Genomic DNA, 23203 nt, shown 5'->3' with positions numbered 1-23203 from the left:
ATATAATTTTTTTATAATTATTTTTGTTAATAACCAATAATATTTTTAAAAAAATCATAAAATAATATATACTTAAAAAAATAACCAAATTTTAAGAATAATAATATCTTATTTTTCTAATTATGCTTGCAAAAAATTGCATCAAAATTCTATCTCTAGTGTATTTTTTTGAGATATACATATTTAATGTTAGTTTTTTTACAAGATTATCTAACATTAAATATGTATTTCTCAAAACTATATATTAGAGATTGAATTTTGATACAATTTTTTGCCAGTATGATTAAAAAAATGAGATATTAATATCCTTAAAATTTGGTAATTTTTTGTTGAGTATATATTTTTTTGTAATTTTTTTGTTAATAACTAATAATACTTTTAAAAAATCACAAAAAAATATATACTTAGAAAAAATTATCAAATTTTAAGAATAATAATATCTCATTTTTTAATTATTCTTGTAAAAAATCACATCAAAATTCAATCTCGAAGATATTTTTTGAAAATATATATTTTCAGTTGGGTATTGTTGTTATGTTTTTAAATTATTTAAAGGTATTTTTATCGATAGTAAAATTCGGGTGCATTTCTGTCGGCGTTTGAATAATTCGGGGACATTTTTGGTAGTTAACCCATTCTAAAAAAATTTTATTTGACTCTTGGTTGCACTCTGCGCCAGTAGGAGCGAGGGTTGAATTTTTTGATATCTGTGAGGCTGCTTTGACCATTGAAGATGTTTACCGTGATAAGTTTGGCATTTGGAGAGGATTTACTCTTTTATTCCTAGGGACTTAGGAGAAGACATTCTTAGTTTAGTACATATTTCGACTTCTAGTCATGATTTGGGTTGGAGTTGGGAGCACACTCTTTACTCTGCTAAACAAGGATATTTATAGTTAAGACTAAACTACCAAAAATAACCATGAAAGATTGATTGGCTGACAAAAGTAACCATAAAAGATCATTACTCCTCAAATACCCACAATTGATTTGCTTCGTTGGTAAAAAATAGCCAAGTCTGATGTAGCTTTAGTAGAGTGGCATACGTGGACTGTTTACTTTGACGATAACACGTATTAGTAGGCATACGTGTATTTAGTATCATTTAGAGTCAATTTGAACCCTAATTCTTCATTCTTTTTAGTTGGAACCCATTTTTTGCAGGATAAAATTATCCCGAGCACAATCATCCAAGGTAACTATAAGTGAAGAACCCTAGTTCTTGAATTAATTTATTCTCATAGAATTTGAGCAATGTCAAGGAGAGAAGTAACTACAAGTGAAGAAAGCAAGTTTTTTTAGGATCTTCACATTCAAAGATGAAGAAGAAGAAAATTACGCATGAAAGATGTCACTGTGATGAGTATGTTGTCTTGTTATAATTTTTAACAGTTACTAATTCTAAAAGATGGTTCATTCGTTGTCCCTTTTCGAAGGTATAGAATATTATTTATGATAATTAGACAAGTATAGGGTTCCTCTGCATCTCTGATATTTTGATTTTTTGACTTCTGTAGAGTTGAGATTAAAATTATTTTGTTTGGATTGATGAAATTGACGGGGATGGCAAAGTTTGACAAGGTGTTTGATTAGAAGACTCAATGAGCATGAATGTGGTGTTGCTAATCAAGATGTGATGATTGCTCCATCAGACCACACGGAGAGAAATGTTAACATACCCACAAAGGTTGAAAAATGTGGTGTTTGGCTATTTTTGACAAACGGAACAAATCAATTGTGGGTATCTAAGGAGTTATGATCTTCCATGGTTACTCTTGTCAGTGAATCAATCTTTTATAGTTACTTTTGGTGGTTTAGTCTATAGTTAATTCAGAATAAGTTGAATTGGGATAGGAATATCAATTGGCTTTGGCTTTGGAAGGCGCAGGTCCCTGAAAAGTTGAGGCTCCTAATGTGGCTTTACCTTCATGATGCTGTACCAACTCAATATCTACGTTTTCGGCGACATCTCTCCTCCTCATCCTTATGTACACGTTGCAATCAACTTTCGGAGACAATTCTTCATTGTTTTCGGAATTGTGGAGTGGTGCGATCAGTTTGGGTTTCTCTAGGTTTTTCTGATGTGAGTTTCTTTGCCTCTCACGAGGTACATGATTGGTTCAAGCATGACCTCCTCAATGAAGGTTGTTCTAAATTTGCAGCTATAATATGGTCAATTTGGCAAGACAGAAATATTGATAATTTTCAGGGAGTTTTTGGATCTCCTGGGTTAATTACATATAAGGCTCGCAGGTAGATAGTGGATTTTGAATATACAAATCAGAATCGAGTGTGTTGCGTCCAGGGACTAAAATCTCTGTCTTGGTCTCCGCCAAAACCTGGTGCTTGAAAGTTAAATTGTGATGGGAGTGTGAACTTGGGGGATGATTGTGCTGGTTTTGGGTGAGTAATTCGCAATAGCTCCAGTCAATGGGTAATGGGATGCTCAGGAAATTTCTTTAGATCTAGTGTCATCAAGATGGAGTTGTGGAGTATATGGAAAGGTTTGACTTGGGCTTGGAAGGCGGGTCTTAAGCTTATTGTCTGTGAGACAGATTGCACAGCAGCTTTTGAGCTAGTGACTGGTTGGCAAGTTTCACTCTGACATCTTGAAAAAGAAGTGATACAACTGATCTTTGAGTTGAAGTTAAGAAGGGATTGGGATATTTATTTTGAACTTATCTTGAGAGAAGCTAATGTCGTGGCAGATTGGTTAGCAAAGATAGGATTTGGAGGTAGCGGAGCTGATGAGGTTCACTTTTGACACCAACCTCCAGAGATAGTTTGTCCTCTCTTGCTGTTAAGAACTTGATTTCTTTTCTTTTTCTTTTCTGCTCTTTTGTTTTTTCTCTTGGTTGTTCACCAAAAAAAAAATATTCTTAAACAAAATTTAGATTTGCGATAAATTAATTTAGGTTTGCAGGACTCGAGAGATATCATAAAAAAAATCCTAAACCAAAAAAAACAATGCAAATACTCTTCTTTGAAGCACCTGGGTGACTGGGCGTGACAATTCATGATTTGATCTTTTAATAACTGAGATTCGAAGTTTGAATACACTTTGGGCACAAAAACATCTTATGGTCAGATACCTTAAGTGAATAAGAATAATACACGGCAAGAAGCCCCACCATTTGGCATAGGGGTGCACATGAACCGGGTGAAGCCGGATTTGATGTGACCCAAACTCGACCCGAAATATACATCGGGTCTATTTATTAGACCCAAACCCGACCCTAGACCCGATGAAACCAATACACTTTCGGGCCACAATTATACCGGGTAAAAACCGGACCGTTAACATTACATTACGTTGATACCTTCTTGTAAGCTAGCATGTAAAAATATCCAAATTTCCAAGACTCCAACCATTAGTTAATATGGTAAAATTCACTTAGAAAAATATAACAAGAATCAACCCTTCTTCAAAATTAAAGCATAACCACAATCAATACTAATATTGTCTAATAATACCAAATATTTAAATCAATACAAATAACACAATCTTATGTATTAGTCTAAAGTCTTATGCATTCTAAACATAAAACATTAACTTATAGTCTTATAATGACTAATAACACAAAATATTAAGGTTTACAATACTTAAATTCCACATAAGAATAGTCATGATCCATCACTAATAACACAAAATATTAATTGTGTATGATGACCAGGCCACCGGGCCGACTTCGGGTGACCCGAGCTATGGCCCGGACCCGACCCGAAATAATGACAGGGTATATTTTTGAGATTCGTACCCGACCCTAAACCCGATGAAATCACACCAAATTAGTCTCTAAAATGTTCGGGACCGAGTTGGGCCTTCGGACCGGGCCGGGTCTGTGCACCCCTAATTTGGCATTAGATGCTTGAGAAAACAAAAAAATATATTCTCTTCTTTATGCATGGTAGAATATATTTTTTTTCTTGCCGAAATTTTATTTAATAACCAATAAATTACTATATACATAAATTTAATTTTAATTTTTAACACTTGTTTAAATAAACAAATAAACTAGTTGGTCAATTAACTTAAATTGGTTAAGGAGTACATATTCTAATATACATTTATTTTTATTTGGGCCTAATCTAAATTTGAAGAGAAAAAGGACTCATGTTATTTTAGAATGAAAAATTTCATGTTAGTTCTAAACTAAGGAAAAACTTATTTATTTTATGTCATTTTTTCAACCCTTAACAAACTAATTAATGTTTGATTTATTCAGGAATTTTTTTAAATAAATAAATAAATGTTTTAATTACAAAAATAAATAATTTAAAAAGTTTTTATCGATCTTCATAACATGTCTTATCTAGTTCATATAATAAATAAAATAAATATAAGCGTATCTTATTTACAGTATAAACTATAAATGAGATAAGACACAAATTCAGGTCTCCGTATCACCTGTGCACAAAACGAACTCCACGTATCTCGTTTATACAGTAAACGAAATACATGCTAATATAAAACATTAATATCGTAAACGAGATAAGGCATATTATGAAAATTGGTAAAAACTCTCTAAATTACCTATTTTCATAATTAAAATATTTATTTTTTTATTTAAAAAAAATCCTCTATTCAGCAGTGTGGGATGATTTAATAATACAAAATAATGAAACTTTATTAAGATTAAATGAAATTGCACTTAATTCTTCAGTATTTTTAATTACGTTAACATTCTTTAATACTAATAAGCAGGTTCAATTTCTCTTAGACAATGAGCAATGAAAATTGAGAAATATGACTCGCAAATGACAATAATATACTGGGAAAGGCTACCTATAATCAATCATTATATTAATAAACGCTTGTTATGTTAAAATCACTCTCATACTTTTAGTATGAAAAATTAAAAATAAAATGCCGCTTTAATCAACAAATTGCATAACCAAAATTGTGTGCTTTGTCTCGTCAAGCACCAACGTTGTCATCAACCTTAGAGTGAAATACGAAACTTGGGAATGTTGTTGTTATGTCACTCAGGTATGGTAATGTCATTATTTTCAGCAATGATGGATTTTTTGTAACAAAAGCCTCCCATTCATTCTCGTCTATTTTCCCATCTTGGTTTGGGTCTGCCGCCAAGAAAGTCTAGTAAAAAAATATATATTATTTTATCAGAAATTTTACAACTAAAAAAATTAGAATCTGATCATTAATTTTCAAAAGAAAATTTTACCACAAAACAAATAAAAATAAAAAAATCTATACAAATTATTACACTCACCTTGTTTATAATTGTTTCTATCATCTCATCCGGTAGCTTCATTTCAGATTCAGTGAGAAGTGCAAGTATCATTTCCTTTACCTATCACAAATCACACAAAAATAATCAAATTGCTCATAAATTAAGCAAAATGAAAACTGTTAAATGCTTATGATGATTATGAGAAAGTGGAAACTCAGATGCAGTCACGTAAAATTAATAATTAAAAATCGTTAGATGAAAATTTAGTTAAATCAGTCAAACTATTTAACGTCTTTTAACTATTAACTTCACGTGAAGTTGACTACACCTGAATTTTCACCTTATGAAAAAATCGTTAGAATCTCCTTTACCTCATGGCGCTCTATAAAACCTGATTTGTCCAAATCGTAGAGTCTAAATGAAACTGCAAGAAAAAATCCCAAATCAATATTAGTGATTATTAATTAAAGCCATAACATATATCACATATCATTATATTAATATTTTAATTATATTATAAACTTACAATCTATCTTGACTTTTTGAGGTGTATGTGGGTGGAAAACATTGAGTGCTCGAACAAAATCGCCAAAGTCGATAACTCCTTTCTTCTTTACATCAAATAAATCAAAGATCTGCATACAAATTCTAATATTAATTCTAATCATAAGGCGCTTATTAAAAATTGTGCTCATATTTAATTAAATAATAAATACATACTCGACTTGCAAAGAGATTGTCTTTTTCCTTATTATTGAAAATCGCCAATATAAATTCTTCCTGCAAAGAAAACAACACTACATATTTATTAACCCAACAAGACCTAATAATAATTTAAAGAGGGAAAAATTAATTAATATACAATTGAAATGAAAATAACCTTGCTTATTAGTCCATCATCAATGACAGATCCACTAATACGTTTAAAAAGCTCAAACAGTGCTTCAACCTCACTAACACTAACTGAAAAAATAAATAAGAAATAAAATGTAATTTAAGTTTACATGAGCAAGCCAGAGAAATAGAACAATCTCCATGACAAATAAATTAAGTGGTAATCTTTTTGCTTTGTGCATCTAATTAACAGAGTAGGACTCAGAAAATAATTAGCACCTATTATTAAATTATTAAAATAAAAATTAAGGTAAACAAAGCTATGATTGATAAACTTACAAACTGTTTGCTTCGAAAGACTCATTGGATCTTCTTCTTCCACGGCAATTTGTTTACTTACTTTGGAGCAAAAACAACCCATTTTTTGTAAATTAAAGAGGGAAAATGCGCCGAAGCAAGATGCCACAGTTTTACCTGTTACCAATGACGAATCCAGAAAATTTTAAATGCAGGAACAAAAATAAAAAAGAAAAAAATCTAAACAAATTCACCGAACTATATTAGTTAGTAACATACAACTCATCATTCAAAAAATTGCATGCAAATTGGGAGGTAGTTTTGCCCTAATTATTCAAAATGTTTAATCATTCAGAAGATTAAAGAACACAATTTCACGTGATGCAACTGGTAGCCCCTAATTAGCGATTAAATCTGCTAATTCTAAAAAAACAAAATTGAGCGCATTTGAACTTTCGGATAACTAATAATGATGTATATAAATTATAACTTAACCTTGAAACATTCATCGTTAACCTATTAATGAATCAAGTCATGGAAAATGGGTGCAAAAACTAGAAAAATAATTCTCCTAACATATAAATCAAATTAAACCATAGCAATGCTAGTGTACAATTGCATGCATGCACATGAATGATTATTATTCAACATTGAAAAGAGAGAGACTCACAAATTGGAAATTGTTGTGGCGCAAGCACAAATTTGCGTGGAAGAATTTGTTGAAATTTTATAGAGAGAGAGGAATTAGGGCTTTGATGTTTGTTATTTTGGTTACATGAACAAGAAGTGCTAAGCTGGGAATATTCTAGTGTTGTACTATGTTTGGACACCCCAAATTTGGTTGTTCCTTTACACCGTTCCCAGTTCAGATTTGGAATGAAAACACACCTCAGAGGGTTTCCCAATTACAAGTTTACAACTACCCCCACTAGGAACAACAAAACATGCGAGGAACAAAAGGAAATATAAAAAAGTAAATAACAAATTCAAAAGCACGTGAGAATAATAAATAACAAATCCAAAAGCATGTGAGAAATATAGTCCTCATCCATTACTCAAAATGAGCTTAATTTAATTCGTTACTCAAAATGAGAATAATTCAATATTTATTGTATATATGATTAGTAATAATCTGACCTAATTCTGAGTTTATAAACGAAGACTATTATTAACTAAACCGTCATGATATTAATATTATTAGGGATGTCCGCGGATCGGATATGGCCGAAAATTTGATCCGATCTGCACAATTTTCATCGGATTGGATCGGATATGATATCTGCGCTTTTTAGTGTCAGATCCGATCCGATCCGATCCGCAAATGTACAGATCGGATCGGATATCGGATATATCCGCATAATTAAACCTTCTCTTTTTAATTATATTTCTACGTAAAAAAATTCAAGAAAAATATTTCTTTTATACTTTTAAACTTATTTATTTCTAAAATATTTTTAATCAAACTATTTCTGAATAACAAAATCAAATAATACAATATATGAATAATAATTACTAACTAAAACATACAAACAAGTAAATATAATACCAAACATATATATTTATTTATTTTTAATTATTATTGTGCGGATCTGCGAATCCGCAGATCGGATACGCGGATGTAGAGCAGATATCCGCGATCCGATCCGCAAATAGTGCAGATCGAATCCTATCCGATCCGATCAATTTGTGGATCGGATTGTATCCACAATTTTCGAATCGGATGCGGATATTTACCGCAAATCTGCAGATATAATCCGATCCATGGACACCCTTAAATATTATTTATAATTTAATTGTTACATAATATATTCTCTATCTCTTAATTAACACGGATAATAAGTTCTAAATTATTTTACTATTTTTTTTTGATGAGGAAACGGGGCCACAGGCCCAAAAAACAAAAACACTAAGAAGAAAAGCCTCTAGGGAAAGCTATCCCTCTTCTATCCGCTTTTAATTGCAGGGCAATGAAAGCTGGCGCATGGTTGCAACAATGGAGGCCGCGAGAAACTCTTTGGGCGTGCTTAGCCAGAGTGTCCGCTGAAAAATTCGCTTCTCGGAAGATGTGTCTAATTAGAAAGTGACCAGGTTTGGCTAGTAACTCCCTAATTGCACGGATAATAGAGGAAGCTGAATGCCGCTGGGCAGGGTGATTATGGAGGAGTTGCAGAGCGCATTTCGAGTCCGTTTCAACAATCAGATTCTGGATGTTGAGCTTCGAAGCAAGCTTCAGACCTATGTAGATTCCCCAAAGCTCCGCTTTGGTTATGGAAGTGTTCCCAATATTCATCCAAAAACCAGCTATAAATCGACCGTGGGAGTCTCGGATTAAGCCTCCACAAGTACCACTTTTGGAGACTGAAGAGAAGGAGCCATCCGTGTTGAGCTTGTATCTACCTTCATCTGGTAACTCCCAGCCAATGTGATGCACTCTAGTGGAAGTGAGAGTTTTCTTACTGGCTTCAGTTAGAGATATAACATCTTCGTATCTTTTGGCTAGGATCTGCGCTGAGTAGTCAATACTATTATCAGGGCTGTTTTCATAATTGAATATCAAATCATTCCTATTTCTCCATGCAGTGTTGCACACAGTGATGAAGTACATGGGCCAAGAGATCCCATTAAATTTTCGAGCTACCAAGTTCAGATTCTCCTCCATCCAGCTTTGAAGATCCTGGCTGAAGAAGTTACTTTGCAAGGTGCTATCAATGCTTCTTTCCCATGTGTCTCTGATGTAAGGGCAGTCCCTTAACACATGAAGCAACGTTTCATCATTTCCAGGGCATCTGGGGCAGCTCGCATCATTGGTAAGCCCCCTTCTTTGTCTTCTAGAATTTGTGAGTAGCGCTTTGTGCATAATCAGCCAAACAAATGTTTTTAGTCTTTGAGGGAATTTTTGTTTCCATATGTTCTTGACGTAGTTACCAGTAGTGTTATCAGTATCATAGAACTCTTCATAGGCTGACTTGATAGAAAATTCCCCATGCGATTCTGGTAGCCAGCTTAGACTATCAGGCCCAAATTCCCTTTGAGGAGCTTTCATAAGGCGAATGATGTCTAGGACATCCTCAGGAAGAACTTGTTGAAGCTTCTCCCACCTCCAATTACCATTATGATCAGCGAACATATTCACTTTTTCTTCAAGAGCATTTACCGTGAGGTTCCCCAAAGCAACAGTTTTAAGGGACTCAATACCTGGGATCCAATGATCCTCCCAAAAACGGGCTGTTTCGCCATCTCCTAACCTCCAAACAATGCTAGTCTTGAACTGGTTCCACACCTTAGCTATTCCCTTCCAGGCATTAGAGCAATTAGGCTTTTGGTGAATTTTAGGCATAGTATCACCACTGCAGCCATATTTGGATCTCATCACCTTAACCCATAAGGAGTTTGTGTTTGTAATTAAGTTCCATGCTAACTTCATGAGGAAAAGGCGGTTCGAATCTTGAGCTTTACGAAGACCTAGACCCCCTCTATGCTTGGGCTTGCATACAGCATCCCAATTAACCAAATAAATTTTTTTCTCGCCCTCACTAGCCCCCCAAAGAAAATCCATGCAAATTCTATCGATCTGATTGCACACTTCTTTAGGGATCTTCATGGTTTGCATGACATAAGTTGGAATGGTAGAGAGAACGGATTGAACAAGGGTACATCTCCCTGCAAAGGAAAGAGTCTTCATATTCCAAGAGTTGAGCTTATTACGCATCTTGTCGAGGATAAATTGGAAATGCTGCTTAGTACACCTTTCATGAATGAGCGGCACCCCTAGGTATTTTCCCAAATTGTTAGTAAGGTTAATACCTAGTTGTGAGCTTAGTTCATGCCTGATAGTGTGGTTTACGTTCTTGGAGAAGAAAACGCATGATTTCTGAAAATTGACTTTTTGTCCCGACCTCTCACAAAAAATCCTGAGAGTTTTCTTGATGACACGGACTTGCTCGTTGTTGGCTTGAGCAAAAAGGACCAAATCATCTGCAAAACACAGGTGAGAGATCTTAGGTCCACCTCTAGATAGGATAATAGGCTTCCATTCTTTATTATTGACAAGAGAAGTAATAAGATGGGATAATCTTTCAATACATAAAACAAAAAGGTAAGGAGAGAAGGAATCTCCCTGTCTGATGCCTCTGGTAGGATAAAAATCTTCTGAAGGGGAGCCATTCCAGAGAATATTCATAGATGGAGTGGAGATGCAATGATATATTATTTTACTATTATAATATACTTATTATACAGATTTAAATTTGTCTAAGCGTATCCACTCAATTTTTTTTAAAAAGTCGAGGTATATTTCATTTTCAAACAAGAAGAATGAAACTTAATTCCTTCAAGAGTAGAGATATACATGAAAAAACTTAAAAAAATTATCACTTATCACATAAGAACAAGTATATATTATCGTCTAATTTTTATTATGTGTGAATTTTATTACGTTAATTTAAAAATAATTAAATAATAATTTCACCAATCTTTTACTTTAGTAAATTCTAATAAAAAATTATAAATTCAAAATATTTTTAAATATTGTCCTAAATTAATATATTTAGCCATAAAATAAGATGGCATAACATAAGTGAAAAAGATAATACTATTTATACTTTTTTATTTTGGTGTCTATACTATTTGTACATTTAAGTTGGCAATTTTCTTTTATACACCAAAACCTAAAAATAAAAATAAATCGAGATTATAATCTAATAATTAATTATATAGTAAAGAAAAGTAAATTTTTCACTCCTAAATTTAATGTTATTAGTCTTTTTCTATATGGTTTACTAAATTATCTCTATGTTTATTATTTACTTTTCATAGTGATGACCCATTATAAAAGTAATTTGAGAATAATATATATAATAAACAAGGAATTTAATTTATCTAATTTAAAAGTGACTCTTAAATTAAATATTTAAAAGAGTAAATATTATTTTTATTTTTTATCATTTGTCTAAAAGACAAAGAGATATTTCATAATTTAAAATTTTTTAATATTGATCTAAATGATCCTGACACATCATTAAATTACTGTTTACGAAAATTGCTTATGCTAACTAATGAAGTAATTGTCAACAAGCTATAACTTAGATGGTATAATTTTTCTATATTCATCTAAAAATCATAAGTTTAAATCTTACTATTTGATAAAATTGTAAAAGAATAAAAAAAAGAAAGAAAGCGAACTTTTATTGATTGTGGATTGATTAAATTGAATTGTAAATTATGAAGGTAAAACTATATATATAGAACATTGTTTTATGAAGATAAAAGCAAATAAAGATAAGATAAGAACAACTAAAGATAAGATAAAGAAAATATAAGATAATAAAGACTAAAATTATAATGAATTTATGTATTCTGTTGAGTTGAATGTGTAGGTTACGAGACTTCTTTATTGTTGTCATGGACTAAAATAAAAGTGTAGTTTAATACTCTTAATTAAAAAAAACTAACTAATAATTAGAGATCAATTATAAATTTTTAAATTGTAAAAAGTTATTTTATTATTCAAACATATGAATTTTCCGTTTAAAAAAGAAACTTTAGAGAAAATGATTGGAGGTAACTCAAGTAAAAATTCGTAGAAGCGTATAAGTGTAGTTTACTCCAATTTTAATGATTGGGCATTTTCAGTGGCCATTCTGATAGGTGTTGGGGACCGAATGACACGCACGTTTTATAGTTGTAACTCTCAACAAAAGAAAGCGATCCATTACCCGACATGTACTAAATTAAAATATTAATTTTTTAATAAAATATTTATAATAATATATGAATTATATAAGTCAGTAAATTGATGTCATAATAAAAAATTGAATAATATAGAAAAACAATATTATAAAATCAACACTATAAGGACCAAATTTAGTCAATACTAAAACAAATTACTATATAAATATAATATAAATTTTATTAAAAATAAATTTTTGTTCAATTTAAAATTATTGTTTTTTATTAAATTCTAAATATTATTATTCTTAAAATTTTTAAATTTTTTTATGTTAAATATTAATTATAATATTAATAGTACAATATCAGCCATCAAAACTTTATGTCCGATATAACAAAACAAAAATAGATAAAAGAAAAATTTTTGGGGTTCAACGTTTAGTATGTTTTGTTATTATTTGATCATTATAAATATGAAATTATATTTAATAAATAAATTTAATTAATTTATATGTATAAATTTTAAAAATATATATACAAACTGTATTAATTTATATATAAAAATTTTAATAAATATAAATATAAATTATATATTTATTGTGTGTAAAATTTTAATAAATATAAATACAAAAGATAAAATATAACTTTTGTTTTTTAAATTTGATAAAAAATTTAAAAATATTCATAAATTTTATTTCATTTCAACTTTGTTTTAAAAATTTTTAATTTACATTAAATATAAATTATTACTAATAAAAAATAATAATATTTGTTGGTGATATAATATTGCTCTACATAAAATACATGTGAAATAATTGACAAAAATAGATAAAAACGTGTAACCCACGTTACGGTTGTTTTTCTTTTCTCTCTTTCTTTTTCTGTGGGTGTCAGTGTGATGGATGCTGTTAACTTTCTGTTGCAGCGCGTAGCGTAGAACTTAACTTAAAAGCGCGTACGCATCTTCCTAACGGAACGTTTCGGCTGCGTTGGTTTCTGTTCCCACTTCCCACTTTAGATTTTAGACAGTTACACCTTACATTACACATGTTCTCTCTCCGCGTTTCACCTTTGTTTCTTTTTCATCATTACTTACCTCCGTAAAGCCACTATTAAATAATAATAATACCACTTAACATTAATCTCCTAATACTACCACTATATACTATAGTTATTTTAAATTTTATTAGCATATTAACAAGGATTGAACTTTGAAGGACTTGAGTCTTCCATTGGTTTGTGTTACTCAGGTCAACTCTATATACGTACTTCCTTCCTCCTACTCTCTCCTTGTTTATTTTTATTTCATTTAATTCGTTGTATTTTTAATGTGTTATGTGGATAGTGGGATATGGAGGAACGGTATGAGCCAATCAAGGACCTTGGTTCTGGAAATTTCGGAGTTGCTAGGTTGGCTAAAGACAAGAAAACAGGGGAGCTTGTTGCTGTTAAATACATTCAAAGGGGTAAAAAGGTAAATTAAATCTTCTTCTTCAAAGATCTATCTTTTCTGTCTTTGCAGTTTGCATTATCAAATTCAAAGCAAAAGTTTCAAGTTTCAGATTGATGAGAATGTTCAAAGGGAGATAATTAACCACCGATCTCTAAGGCACCCTAACATTATCAGGTTCAAAGAGGTAATACTTTTTTTCATTTGCATCTAAATTTCACTGCATGTGCAACAATGTTGAATGTAAGATCTTTCTTCTGCAAGGTGTTTCTCACTCCAACTCATTTAGCTATTGTTCTGGAATATGCTGCTGGTGGTGAACTCTTTGGGAGGATTTGTACAGCTGGTCGATTTAGCGAAGATGAGGTTACAATTCAATTTTATTCATATCTTATATGTATTCAAATTTTGTAATGAAATTATGGTTTTCATTGATTTCTTACGTTACAGGCAAGATTTTTCTTCCAGCAACTCATATCTGGAGTTAGCTACTGTCATTCAATGGTATAAGATGAAATAGTTTATGGTTCACACTTCACATTTTGTTATTCTTACCATATTAAGCTTGTTAGTTCTTATTAGTTCTTATTTCAATGTATGTTGTTACCAACTGTTGTAGCAAATTTGTCATAGAGATCTGAAACTGGAAAACACTCTCTTGGACGGTAATCCCGCACCTCGACTTAAGATTTGTGACTTCGGTTTCTCCAAGGTTAATGTCATTAAAATCTCACCAAAATTAATCTCTTACTAGTGTTGCTTCGTTATTGCTGTTGTTTGTAGCAAATTTCTACTTAACCAATGTTTAAAATCGCAGTCTGCATTGCTGCATTCGCAGCCTAAGTCAACAGTTGGAACACCAGCATATATTGCTCCAGAGGTTTTGTCTCGAAAGGAGTATGATGGAAAGGTATTCAAAGTTATTTCTTTGGAATTCGCAAAGAGTAATATTAGGAAATTAACTTTTTTTTTTAGCATCAGCCAATTTTTTTTTTAAATTATCTTTAGTCTTGATAACTATTTTGGTGATTGTGCAGATTGCAGATGTTTGGTCATGTGGGGTGACTCTGTATGTAATGTTAGTTGGAGCATACCCATTTGAAGATCCAGAAGATCCTAGAGACTTCAGAAAGACTATTGGGGTCAGGTCTTATTCATAGCTTACAAGTTTTCCTTCCATGATGATTAACAGCATAAAGTGATAGTAAAGTTTAAAGTCTTGCTTTGTTGGCAGAGAATAATGAGCGTGCAGTATTCTATACCTGATTATGTGCGTCTTTCTTCAGAGTGTAGGCATCTTCTCACTTGCATTTTTGTTGCCAATCCAGCCAAGGCAAGTATTATATTAGTCTATAAATGTTGGATACTAATATACTATAGTTTGAGATCTTATACTCTAAATGTTTGATAGAATACTTGTATTGTATACTGATCATTAAATAAATTATATGTGATGGTTTTTAAAGAGGATTACTATTCCGGAGATAAAACAGCACACATGGTTCTTGAAGAACTTGCCTAGAGAGATAATTGAGGCTGATAGAAGAATCAATGAAGAAAGTGGGAAGGAGGAGCCACCAAGCCAAAGTGTTGAAGAAATCATGCGTATAGTCAAAGAGGCAAGGAAACCATATCCAGGATTAAAATTGGATTCTGAAGATGCTGAAGTTAAAGAGGGACTTAATGTTATTGAAGACTCTAAAAAACCTCTTTCATCCTTAACTTAATTGTTACTGTCTTTAATTTCTCTTGATTTAGGGTTGTGTTTTATAAGTCAATATAATAATTACTAATTACTATATGAATTGAATTTTGTGATGCTAAAAATGTCAATGTTGTAACAAAAAAAAATTAACATATTAGAATGCTTGATTAATCGAGCTATTATTCAGCTTACGGTATTTTGCTTTGTTGAAATTTTTTTTTTCTCTAATCATTGAGCTCAAATGCTCAATTATTTAGAATATTCTGGTTTTCTCTTGGAAACTATTTTATTTTATTTTAACAAATGGGTTCTTACAACACAGTCAAAGGTTCAAGTTTAATGAGACAGAAAACGACAAAATATGTGACTCTCTCTGTCTTCGATCTTGAACTACTGAACCGATCGCATGAAGAAAAAATTGGCAACTTGGCATCCCAATTCCTAACCCAATCTCTCTAGATTAACTAAACTCTTTCTTGTTCTGATTATTCTATATCTCTCTTCTATTTAGCACCACTTTCAACAACTAATCATCCTCCTCTTCTTTATTTTTTTTGTCTCTTTTTTTTTGGGCGGTCAACGCCCTATGTATTTTCCACTTCAACCAAATCCATCGCTTTCTTCTTCTTCTTCTTCTCCAAATGGGTCGCAAGCACGATGAAAAAAGTACCATTCTTTACAACCGTTTGATCCTTCTCTTGGTCTCCTTTGCTTCCTGTGGTTTGGTCTACTTCTTCGTCTCTGCGGTCCTCACCAAAAACTCGTCCATTTCTTTGTCTGGGTCGTCGTCGTTGGCATTGGTCGGAGAAGGAGGTGGTGGAGGGTGCTGCAGAGGGATTGAGAATTTGGAGCTATGGGGTGCTGCAGTGAAGTGGGGTTCTGATTTTAAGTTCAACAGCTCCGAAGATTGCTGCAACGCTTGCAAATCAATGTGCACCGGGAATGATGGACCATGCCTCTGTGACACGTGGGTGTTCTGTGGGAACCGTGAAGCTTGTGGATCCAAGTTCGGTGAGGTAATGTTATCTTTCTCAATGCACCTTTCACTCTGTTGTGTGTGTTGTGTTAGTTTGACTTAGCAATGTTTTGAAGATCTGTGTATTTGTCATTTGGATGGACCTTTTTTAGGGTTGATTAGATAGATAATATATTGTAATTAGATTATTCGTGTGCTGGAATTTAAAATTATTTCAGAGATTTATATAAATTCTATCTCCATGGATTATTCCATGCACTGCATAACATTTGGATGGTCGTTTTAATTCTTATGGTGTCAGTGTTTGAGTAATAGACTGCTATATAGTAACTTTCGAACGCACACATGGGAACATCCTAACTGTGGTTCTAGATTCAACATCAAAATGAGGAGTTTCACTTTCTAGATTCAACATTGAGAGTGACTTGATAGTTTTAATAAGAGGTCACAAAGTGAGAGAAGCAACTGATATTGTTGTGGAAGTTTGTTGATTGCAAGCAGGAATGCTAAAATAGTTAGGTGCAAAAATAGATACATTAGTCTGCCTAATCTAAACTCGCTGCAAGATTTTGGCCCTATTATGGCTTGTATTAGCAAAGTGGTTTAAACTTATGAGACAAATTTTCAGGAAGTTGTTTTTCTTTCATGGCTTTCTGCAAATTCTTTCTGAGTGAATTTATGAGCACCATAGTTAATTTTGATCAAGGGCTTTTATTCAGCTATTCTTGATTTTTGCTTCTGAGATTCAAATTTAAAATCTTTTAAGTTCATTATTTCAGTGTTGGTTGAAGAAGCAGAAGGACAGCTTAGCCCCTGAAAAGCAAGATGGTGGGCCTCCAGGGGAAGAAAATTATTGGATTTCTGGTCTCATCTTTGGAAAAGGAGAGGTAAGAGAAGTTGGATTTTCTTAATCAATGTTTCTTTAGTTATGAAAGTATTGTTTGTTACTTAGGGCTTAACCTAGAGAAAATTATGAAATATTTCCCTTCTTGGCCTCTGCACTTAACTTTCTCCAGAATGCAATCTTGGTTGTTTGTACCAAGCTTTGTTGCCTATTCTTAAGAATTTGGTTGGTTCTGTATTGTGATGTGTGCTACATGGTAAAATGAAAACATCAAATGTAGTTTCAAACATTATGTTACATATAAGCGGGTGATGGGATGAATCCAATTTGTACGAGTAACGCGTCAACTTTGTCATCTTTTGTGTGACCTGTGTCTTTATGATTAATTGGTAATCATCTTAAGTGATAACCTGTGTTTCTAAAATTGTTATCCTCTTTGTTAGTTTGTCTTTTCAATCCTTTTATTATGCATTACACTGTTGGGATTTAAACAACTTATGAAGGATTATCTTATGTATCAACATTTTTTCTTTATCTTTCTTTCAGGGTATTATTGCAATGGAAACTGAATTTGGAACTCTTCATATGAAAGTAAGTGATCATGCTTTCAGGACCTTTAATATACCAATATGATCACATCAGTTAAACCTTATGAAAGAACATCTGAACTTAGATTACAAGGAAAATGAAGTGTATGTTGTAAGCTTTAGAATGTTGTCTTTCTTTCCCAGATTTTTAAATATAATGACATGAAAGGATTGATTGACTAAACTTGCATGCTGCAATATGCCATTGTGAATGTTCAACTAAGTATATCATTTATTTGATGCAGCTTTTCCCTGACTGTGCTCCACACTCAGTTGCATACATTCTAGAGTTGCTGGCATTGCGCCACTGTGCAGGTTGCCAATTTTACCGTGCAGAGAGCCGAGGTGAATCATGGGATTCAGAAGGAAACCACATAAAAAATGTAAGCATATTTCCATCCAATGCATGATATGCATTTCCATCTATGTCATTCTGCAATTATCCATCCACATCAGATATATGCATTTCTGCATTGTAACATTATCATCTGCCAGTTTCGTTATCATGTAAGAAATTTATGTTCCTTTCATACACATTGTGATTTACTATCTAAGGTTATATATTATTCCCATGTTCATTGCTTCAATGCAAGCCATAATGTTAGTAGTACTGAATGATAGTAAATGCATTTTGAATTCCCAGGCTGCTTTTGGTCCCCCTTATGCATTGATTCAAGGGACACTTGAAGCACAAGGCACGACATTCAAGAAACTTCCTGCTGAAGATTGTCCCACAATAAGAAGGGGCTCAGTTGCATGGATTGGTCCTGGCCCAGAATTCTTTATTAGCTTAGCTAACCATGCAGAGTGGAAACATGAATACACTGTCTTTGGTTCTGTTCTTCCAGAAGACTTGCATGTTGCTGAGAAAATTGCTACCCTCCCTACAGCATCAGATGTTTGGAACAACATTAATGTCACCGTTTTGGAAAGACCTGTCCCCTTGTCGCTTGGTAGAATCAAGAAGAGGCATGAAGATTGAAAAAAGACAAGCCAAAGTTGCTATTGCATACAAGGATTGCAATTCTTTTTGGTTTGAAAAGCTCACACTTTTTTTTCTCCTTTCACATCCTGTGTATTAAACGTTTATGTAACTTAGTCACTTTTTTATATTAATATCAATATTATGTTATTGGATGAATTTGTGCTGTAACTCTAAGATCTTAAGTTTGATTGCATAGATGAATTTGAAGTGTAAAATAACAATACAAAAAGGCATGAGCAGTTCAACATTAATATCCGGGAACATTTTTCATTGAGCTATTAGAAGAGGTAACAGCATTAAATGATAGTCCTTTGTTTTTGCTAATTGACCATCATAGTAAGCATGAACGATAACATCAATGAATATATATATAGAGAGACATATATAACTACCTAGCATAGGACTAGTAGAGAACCCTATCAATAAGTACATCAAATGGGTAATACTACACTACACTGGAGCTAGTCTCAGAATTCTCCTGTGGTGATCTAACTACCATGGAAAGCCATGACATGGGGCTGCTTGTTTGATACGGTGATCTCGCAGCAATTCTGCAAATACACAACAAAATTTAAAAAAAAAAAAAAAGTCAATTTCAATCAATGGATCTTAAGAGAAAAATCAAGTCATTACATTTTTCATAAATGCCCTTTTTTTCAGCAAATTAGACAAATTTAGGTCTGAATCAGTTTAGATATAAATTGGATTCTCATATTATTCGAATTCCTTGCCACGTTACAGCACCAAATTAAAGAATTGAATTCCAAACTTGCGTTCAAAACCCTAATTAATTATTCAAATTCTCAGGTTCTATTAAGAAACAAAGAATCAGAGAAAATCATCTTTCTTACCTATCCTTTCTCTTCTCCAAGAATCGGTGTAGTGAAGCTTTCCTAGCAAGTGGTAGATCTGAACATGAAAGGAAATTCATGAATCACAAACCATGAGATGTAAAACAAGTTGAAGCAAAACCTAGAAGAAATTAAAATTACCAGAAACAACGGATCTGGAAGGTGGTTGAGGATGCTGATCCTTAACCGAATTGTTGGGAATGGTAGCAGGAATCATAAAAGGAAAAGGAGAAGTTGGAGGAGCAACACAAGAACTTGTATTCCGAACCACATCATTAGGTAGCGAAGGAAATGAACATCGCCGAGCCACTCTGTAACCGTAATTATTATTATTATTGATATTGTTTTTGTGATGGTTTGATTGCGAGATCGTTGATGATGAACCTTTGCTTGCAAGACACATCATCTCTTTCACTTTCTCCGCCTCAATATCATCGAACACTATAACTTCACCGCCATAGAAGATTGTCAACTGTGAACCTTTATTCTCGTTATTCGTCACAGGAACCTTCTTCATCACACTGTACAACATTCAATAGATTGATCCAATGAGAAAATTTGCGTAATTCTATGTAGAATTATTAGATTTATTACTAAAAAATTATACATCAAAATAATTAATTCGTATATATACCTGGAGTTTAGAAAGGTTGGAATTTCTTCCATGGTGAGGTGAGAATTACGGTAAGAAAGTTGTTGAGAGAGTAGATTCAAAGCAGGAAGGTTCTTTGGTTTCATTCTTGAAATTCAAATACACACAAGAAAGGGGGAAACAAAAAACAAAAGAAGAGGAAGAGGTGGGTGGTGAAGGGTAATGGGCAATGAAGCTTATCTTCATTTTTTTATATGTAAAGTGTGATGGGAGAATTAAAGCACGAGTAATATGTGGGGTTTAGGGTATGTTATTTAATTATTATTAAATGTGAAGAAGGCTACTTGTGATGGAGACTGGGCCAGTGGTGTTTTTAGAACAGTGGGTGTCCACTTGTATTGTCACATCGCCATTACTTGATTCATTGGTTCAGGACTATTTGGTATTGAAAGAAAATTGAGCACGTGTTATTTGCGTTGCTTAACATGGGGGGCACAAATTGTCCTACTCTTCTGTTTTCGTTTTCAAATCTACTAACCTAAAGTTTAAAAATAAAAGAAAAAAATAAATAAAAAAACTTAACGTTTATCACATGCGGACATGCCTGATGCCTCCTTCTTCTACTTGACGTGTCCGCATCACTTTACTATTTATGACTGTTACCCTAAAAATAATGTTATGTTATTAATGTTACTTATTATTTTATTGTATATTAAATTGACACATTTTTTTAATTAATATTTAGGTGGGTATCGAACATTATATTTACGTTTTAATTTGATCTTTAAAATTTTATTTTACTTAAAATAGTCTTTTAAGTTTTAACTTAGTATTTAAAATTCAGAATGAAAAATCAAGAGACAATTTCAAACTCCAATCAGTGATTGATGTTTTTAATTTCTTTATAGATGCTCACTCTCTTGTTGATTTGGGTATGGTAGGTAGGCCTTTTACTGGACTAACAGGCATAGAGAAGAGGCTCTCATTCAGAAAACATTAGACTGTGTGCTTGGGAGAGTTAGTTGGGTGACTAACTATTCGCATGCTACTGTTTTAAGATTGTCAAAAAGCGGTTCGGATCATGCTCCTATCCTACTTGATACTAATCCAGCCAGGGAGAAATCGAAAAAGAGATTTAAATTCTAAGAGAGATGGTGTCCTAGTCCAGAGGTTCGACAAATAATCAATGAAGCTTGGAAGGAAAGAGTTGAAGGTTCAGCCATATTTGTGTTGGCACAAAAAATTAAAAAATGCCGCCATAAACTGGTTCAATGGCAGCAGGGAAGCAACACAAACTCCAAAAGACGAATTGAACAAATCCAGGATCAGATTGAAGCTCTTCGAACAGAGGGTACCTTCGGGGGACAAGAATTAATTGAATTAGAAAGGCAACTAGAAATAGCATTTCATGATGAGGAAATGTATTGGAAAGCCAAGTCCAGGATCAAATGGTTACAAGCAGGGGATCAGAACATGCAATTTTTCCATTAAAAATTCAAAAATAGAACCAGGAGGAACAAGATCTGGAAACTAGAAGGAGATAATGGTGAAGTTGCAACCACTAATGCAGAAATAACCGAGGTGGCAGAGAGTTATTTCAGGGGCTATTTACTTCTAAATGCCAAGCCAATCTTGAACCATATTTTACAGACTTTGAGTCGAAGGTTACAGCTTCCATGAATCGTCGGCTTCAAAGACCAATCCCTATAGAGGAGGTCAGGAGAGCTACATTCAGCATCCACCCTCAGAGTGCGCCTGGTGAAGACGGTCTGACGGCTAAATTTTTTTAGAATTTCTGGGACATTGTTAATGGAGATGTCTTTAGAGCGGTTCAAAGTTTTTTCGTAAGTGGAAGAATTCTAAAAAGCCTTAATCACACTCAAATCTGTTTGATCCCAAAGGTTCTAGATGCCAATACTATGAATCAGGTGCAACCGATAAGTCTTTCTTCAGTTATCTATAAAATTATCTCTAAAGTCATGGTGCATAGACTTCAAGGAATGATGCCTAAACTAATAAGTCTTAACCAGAGTGCTTTTATTAAAGGTCAACTTATATCCGATAATATTCTCATTGCCCATGAATACATGCACTATCTGAAAACTAAGCGACAGGGTGTGGCAACAGAAATGGCCGTCAAACTTGATATGAGTAAAGCCTATGATAAGGTTGAGTGGCAGTTTCTATGGTTTATGCTAAACAAGCTGGGATTTGATGATATTTGGATTAACTGGGTTCGCGAATTAGTAACTACTGTTTCTTATTCTGTCGTTGTGGAAGGACAACCTTTTGGCTTTTTCAAGCCAAATAGAGGCATTCGCTAAGGCGACCCTCTATCCCCCTATCTTTTTTATTTTGTGCAGAAGGACTCTCCTTCTTGCTACACAAGGCAGAACAAAACAGTACTATTCAAGGAATTCAAGTCACTAGGCGATGTCCTAGAGTAAACCATTTATTATTTGCTGACGACTCTATTCTATTTTGTAAAGCTTCTATGGATAGTTGTGATAATATTCTTAATTTACTAGTATCCTATCAGAGCTTCAGCGGGCAGCAAGTTAATTTGGCCAAGTCGGCAATATTTTTTAGTAACAACACCCCGACCTCAGTTCGAACTCAATTGGCAGAGGCATTGAACATTAACCACATCGGGGTTCAGGACAAGTACCTTGGTTTACCCTCTATTGTGTCTAAATCTAAAAAGGCAACATTTAGTTTCGTTAAAGAAAAAGTTCGAAACAAGGTTCAAGGGGTGGATGCGCAGCCTCCTCTCGGCAGGGGGAAGACAAGTCCTTCTAAAGGCGGTGGGCGAAGCCATTCCAATCTATACTCTATCCTGCTTCAGACTTCCAGATAGTCTAATCTCAGATATTCACAGCATTCTCACACAGTTTTGGTGGGGACAAAAAGGGAGTCAAAGACGAATGGCTTGGATAAGCTGGAATACGATGACCAGACCAAAGAGGGAAGGAGGACTGGGTTTTAAAGACCTTAAAGCACAAAATCTAGCCTTACTTGGAAAGCAATTTTGGAGGATCCTAACACAACCTAATTCTCTTGTAGCCAAAATACTCAAAGGAAAGTACTACAAATATACAGATGCACTAAAGGCAGAGATAGAAAGCTCACCTTCATGGGGCTGGAGAAGCCTTTTAGAGGGGCGCTCTGTAGTTGAAAAAGGGATAACTTGGCGAATTGGCTCAGCATCTCAGCTACGTAT

General features: G+C 33.3%; 4 protein-coding genes across 13 annotated transcripts; 2 read left to right on the top strand and 2 right to left on the bottom strand.

Annotated features, from left to right (window-relative positions):
• Window positions 1–4783: 4783 nt before the first annotated feature.
• On the bottom strand, window positions 4784–7268 carry LOC112747831 (calcineurin B-like protein 1). Its single transcript, XM_025796036.3, has 8 exons — window positions 6997–7268; window positions 6369–6503; window positions 6076–6158; window positions 5916–5975; window positions 5722–5830; window positions 5567–5619; window positions 5235–5315; window positions 4784–5098 (listed from the first exon to the last, which is right to left on the bottom strand). The coding sequence occupies exons 2-8, from the start codon at window positions 6448–6450 to the stop codon at window positions 4919–4921; spliced, it is 648 nt and encodes a 215-aa protein (XP_025651821.1). The 5' UTR covers window positions 6451–6503; window positions 6997–7268; the 3' UTR covers window positions 4784–4918.
• A 5697-nt stretch (window positions 7269–12965) lies between these two features.
• Window positions 12966–15339, top strand: LOC112747828 (serine/threonine-protein kinase SRK2A). Of its 9 annotated transcripts, none has more exons than XR_003174970.3 (10): window positions 12966–13243; window positions 13339–13467; window positions 13556–13630; window positions 13708–13809; window positions 13894–13947; window positions 14063–14155; window positions 14261–14353; window positions 14481–14590; window positions 14678–14776; window positions 14910–15339. XR_003174970.3 is itself a non-coding variant. In XM_025796031.3 (10 exons), the coding sequence occupies exons 2-10, from the start codon at window positions 13345–13347 to the stop codon at window positions 14929–14931; spliced, it is 714 nt and encodes a 237-aa protein (XP_025651816.1). In that variant the 5' UTR covers window positions 12966–13243; window positions 13339–13344; the 3' UTR covers window positions 14932–15339. The 9 variants fall into 9 exon arrangements, 8 of the variants coding, with proteins under 8 accessions (XP_025651816.1, XP_025651811.1, XP_025651818.1 ...); XM_025796031.3 differs by having other exon boundaries at window positions 14481–14585; window positions 14730–14776; XM_025796026.3 differs by having other exon boundaries at window positions 14481–14585.
• Window positions 15340–15481: 142 nt separating this feature from the next.
• On the top strand, window positions 15482–18696 carry LOC112747829 (uncharacterized). Its single transcript, XM_025796034.3, has 5 exons — window positions 15482–16164; window positions 16904–17011; window positions 17515–17559; window positions 17801–17938; window positions 18199–18696. Exons 1-5 carry the CDS (start codon window positions 15790–15792, stop codon window positions 18535–18537), a joined length of 1005 nt encoding a protein of 334 aa, XP_025651819.1. The 5' UTR covers window positions 15482–15789; the 3' UTR covers window positions 18538–18696.
• LOC112747830 (protein TIFY 10b-like) lies at window positions 17555–20276 on the bottom strand. 2 transcript variants are annotated; one of them, XR_011872737.1, is made up of 5 exons: window positions 20026–20276; window positions 19533–19912; window positions 19392–19449; window positions 18933–19091; window positions 17555–18626 (listed from the first exon to the last, which is right to left on the bottom strand). XR_011872737.1 is itself a non-coding variant. In XM_025796035.3 (4 exons), exons 1-4 carry the CDS (start codon window positions 20127–20129, stop codon window positions 18986–18988), a joined length of 648 nt encoding a protein of 215 aa, XP_025651820.1. In that variant the 5' UTR covers window positions 20130–20276; the 3' UTR covers window positions 18781–18985. The 2 variants fall into 2 exon arrangements, 1 of the variants encoding a protein (XP_025651820.1); XM_025796035.3 differs by lacking the exon at window positions 17555–18626 and having other exon boundaries at window positions 18781–19091.
• Window positions 20277–23203: the final 2927 nt, after the last annotated feature.

Source organism: Arachis hypogaea, chromosome 15, assembly GCF_003086295.3.
Source record: "Arachis hypogaea cultivar Tifrunner chromosome 15, arahy.Tifrunner.gnm2.J5K5, whole genome shotgun sequence".
Taxonomy (NCBI): domain Eukaryota; kingdom Viridiplantae; phylum Streptophyta; class Magnoliopsida; order Fabales; family Fabaceae; genus Arachis; species Arachis hypogaea.
Note: the sequence above shows the minus strand (reverse complement) of the source record. Positions and strands in the feature narration are given on the sequence as shown.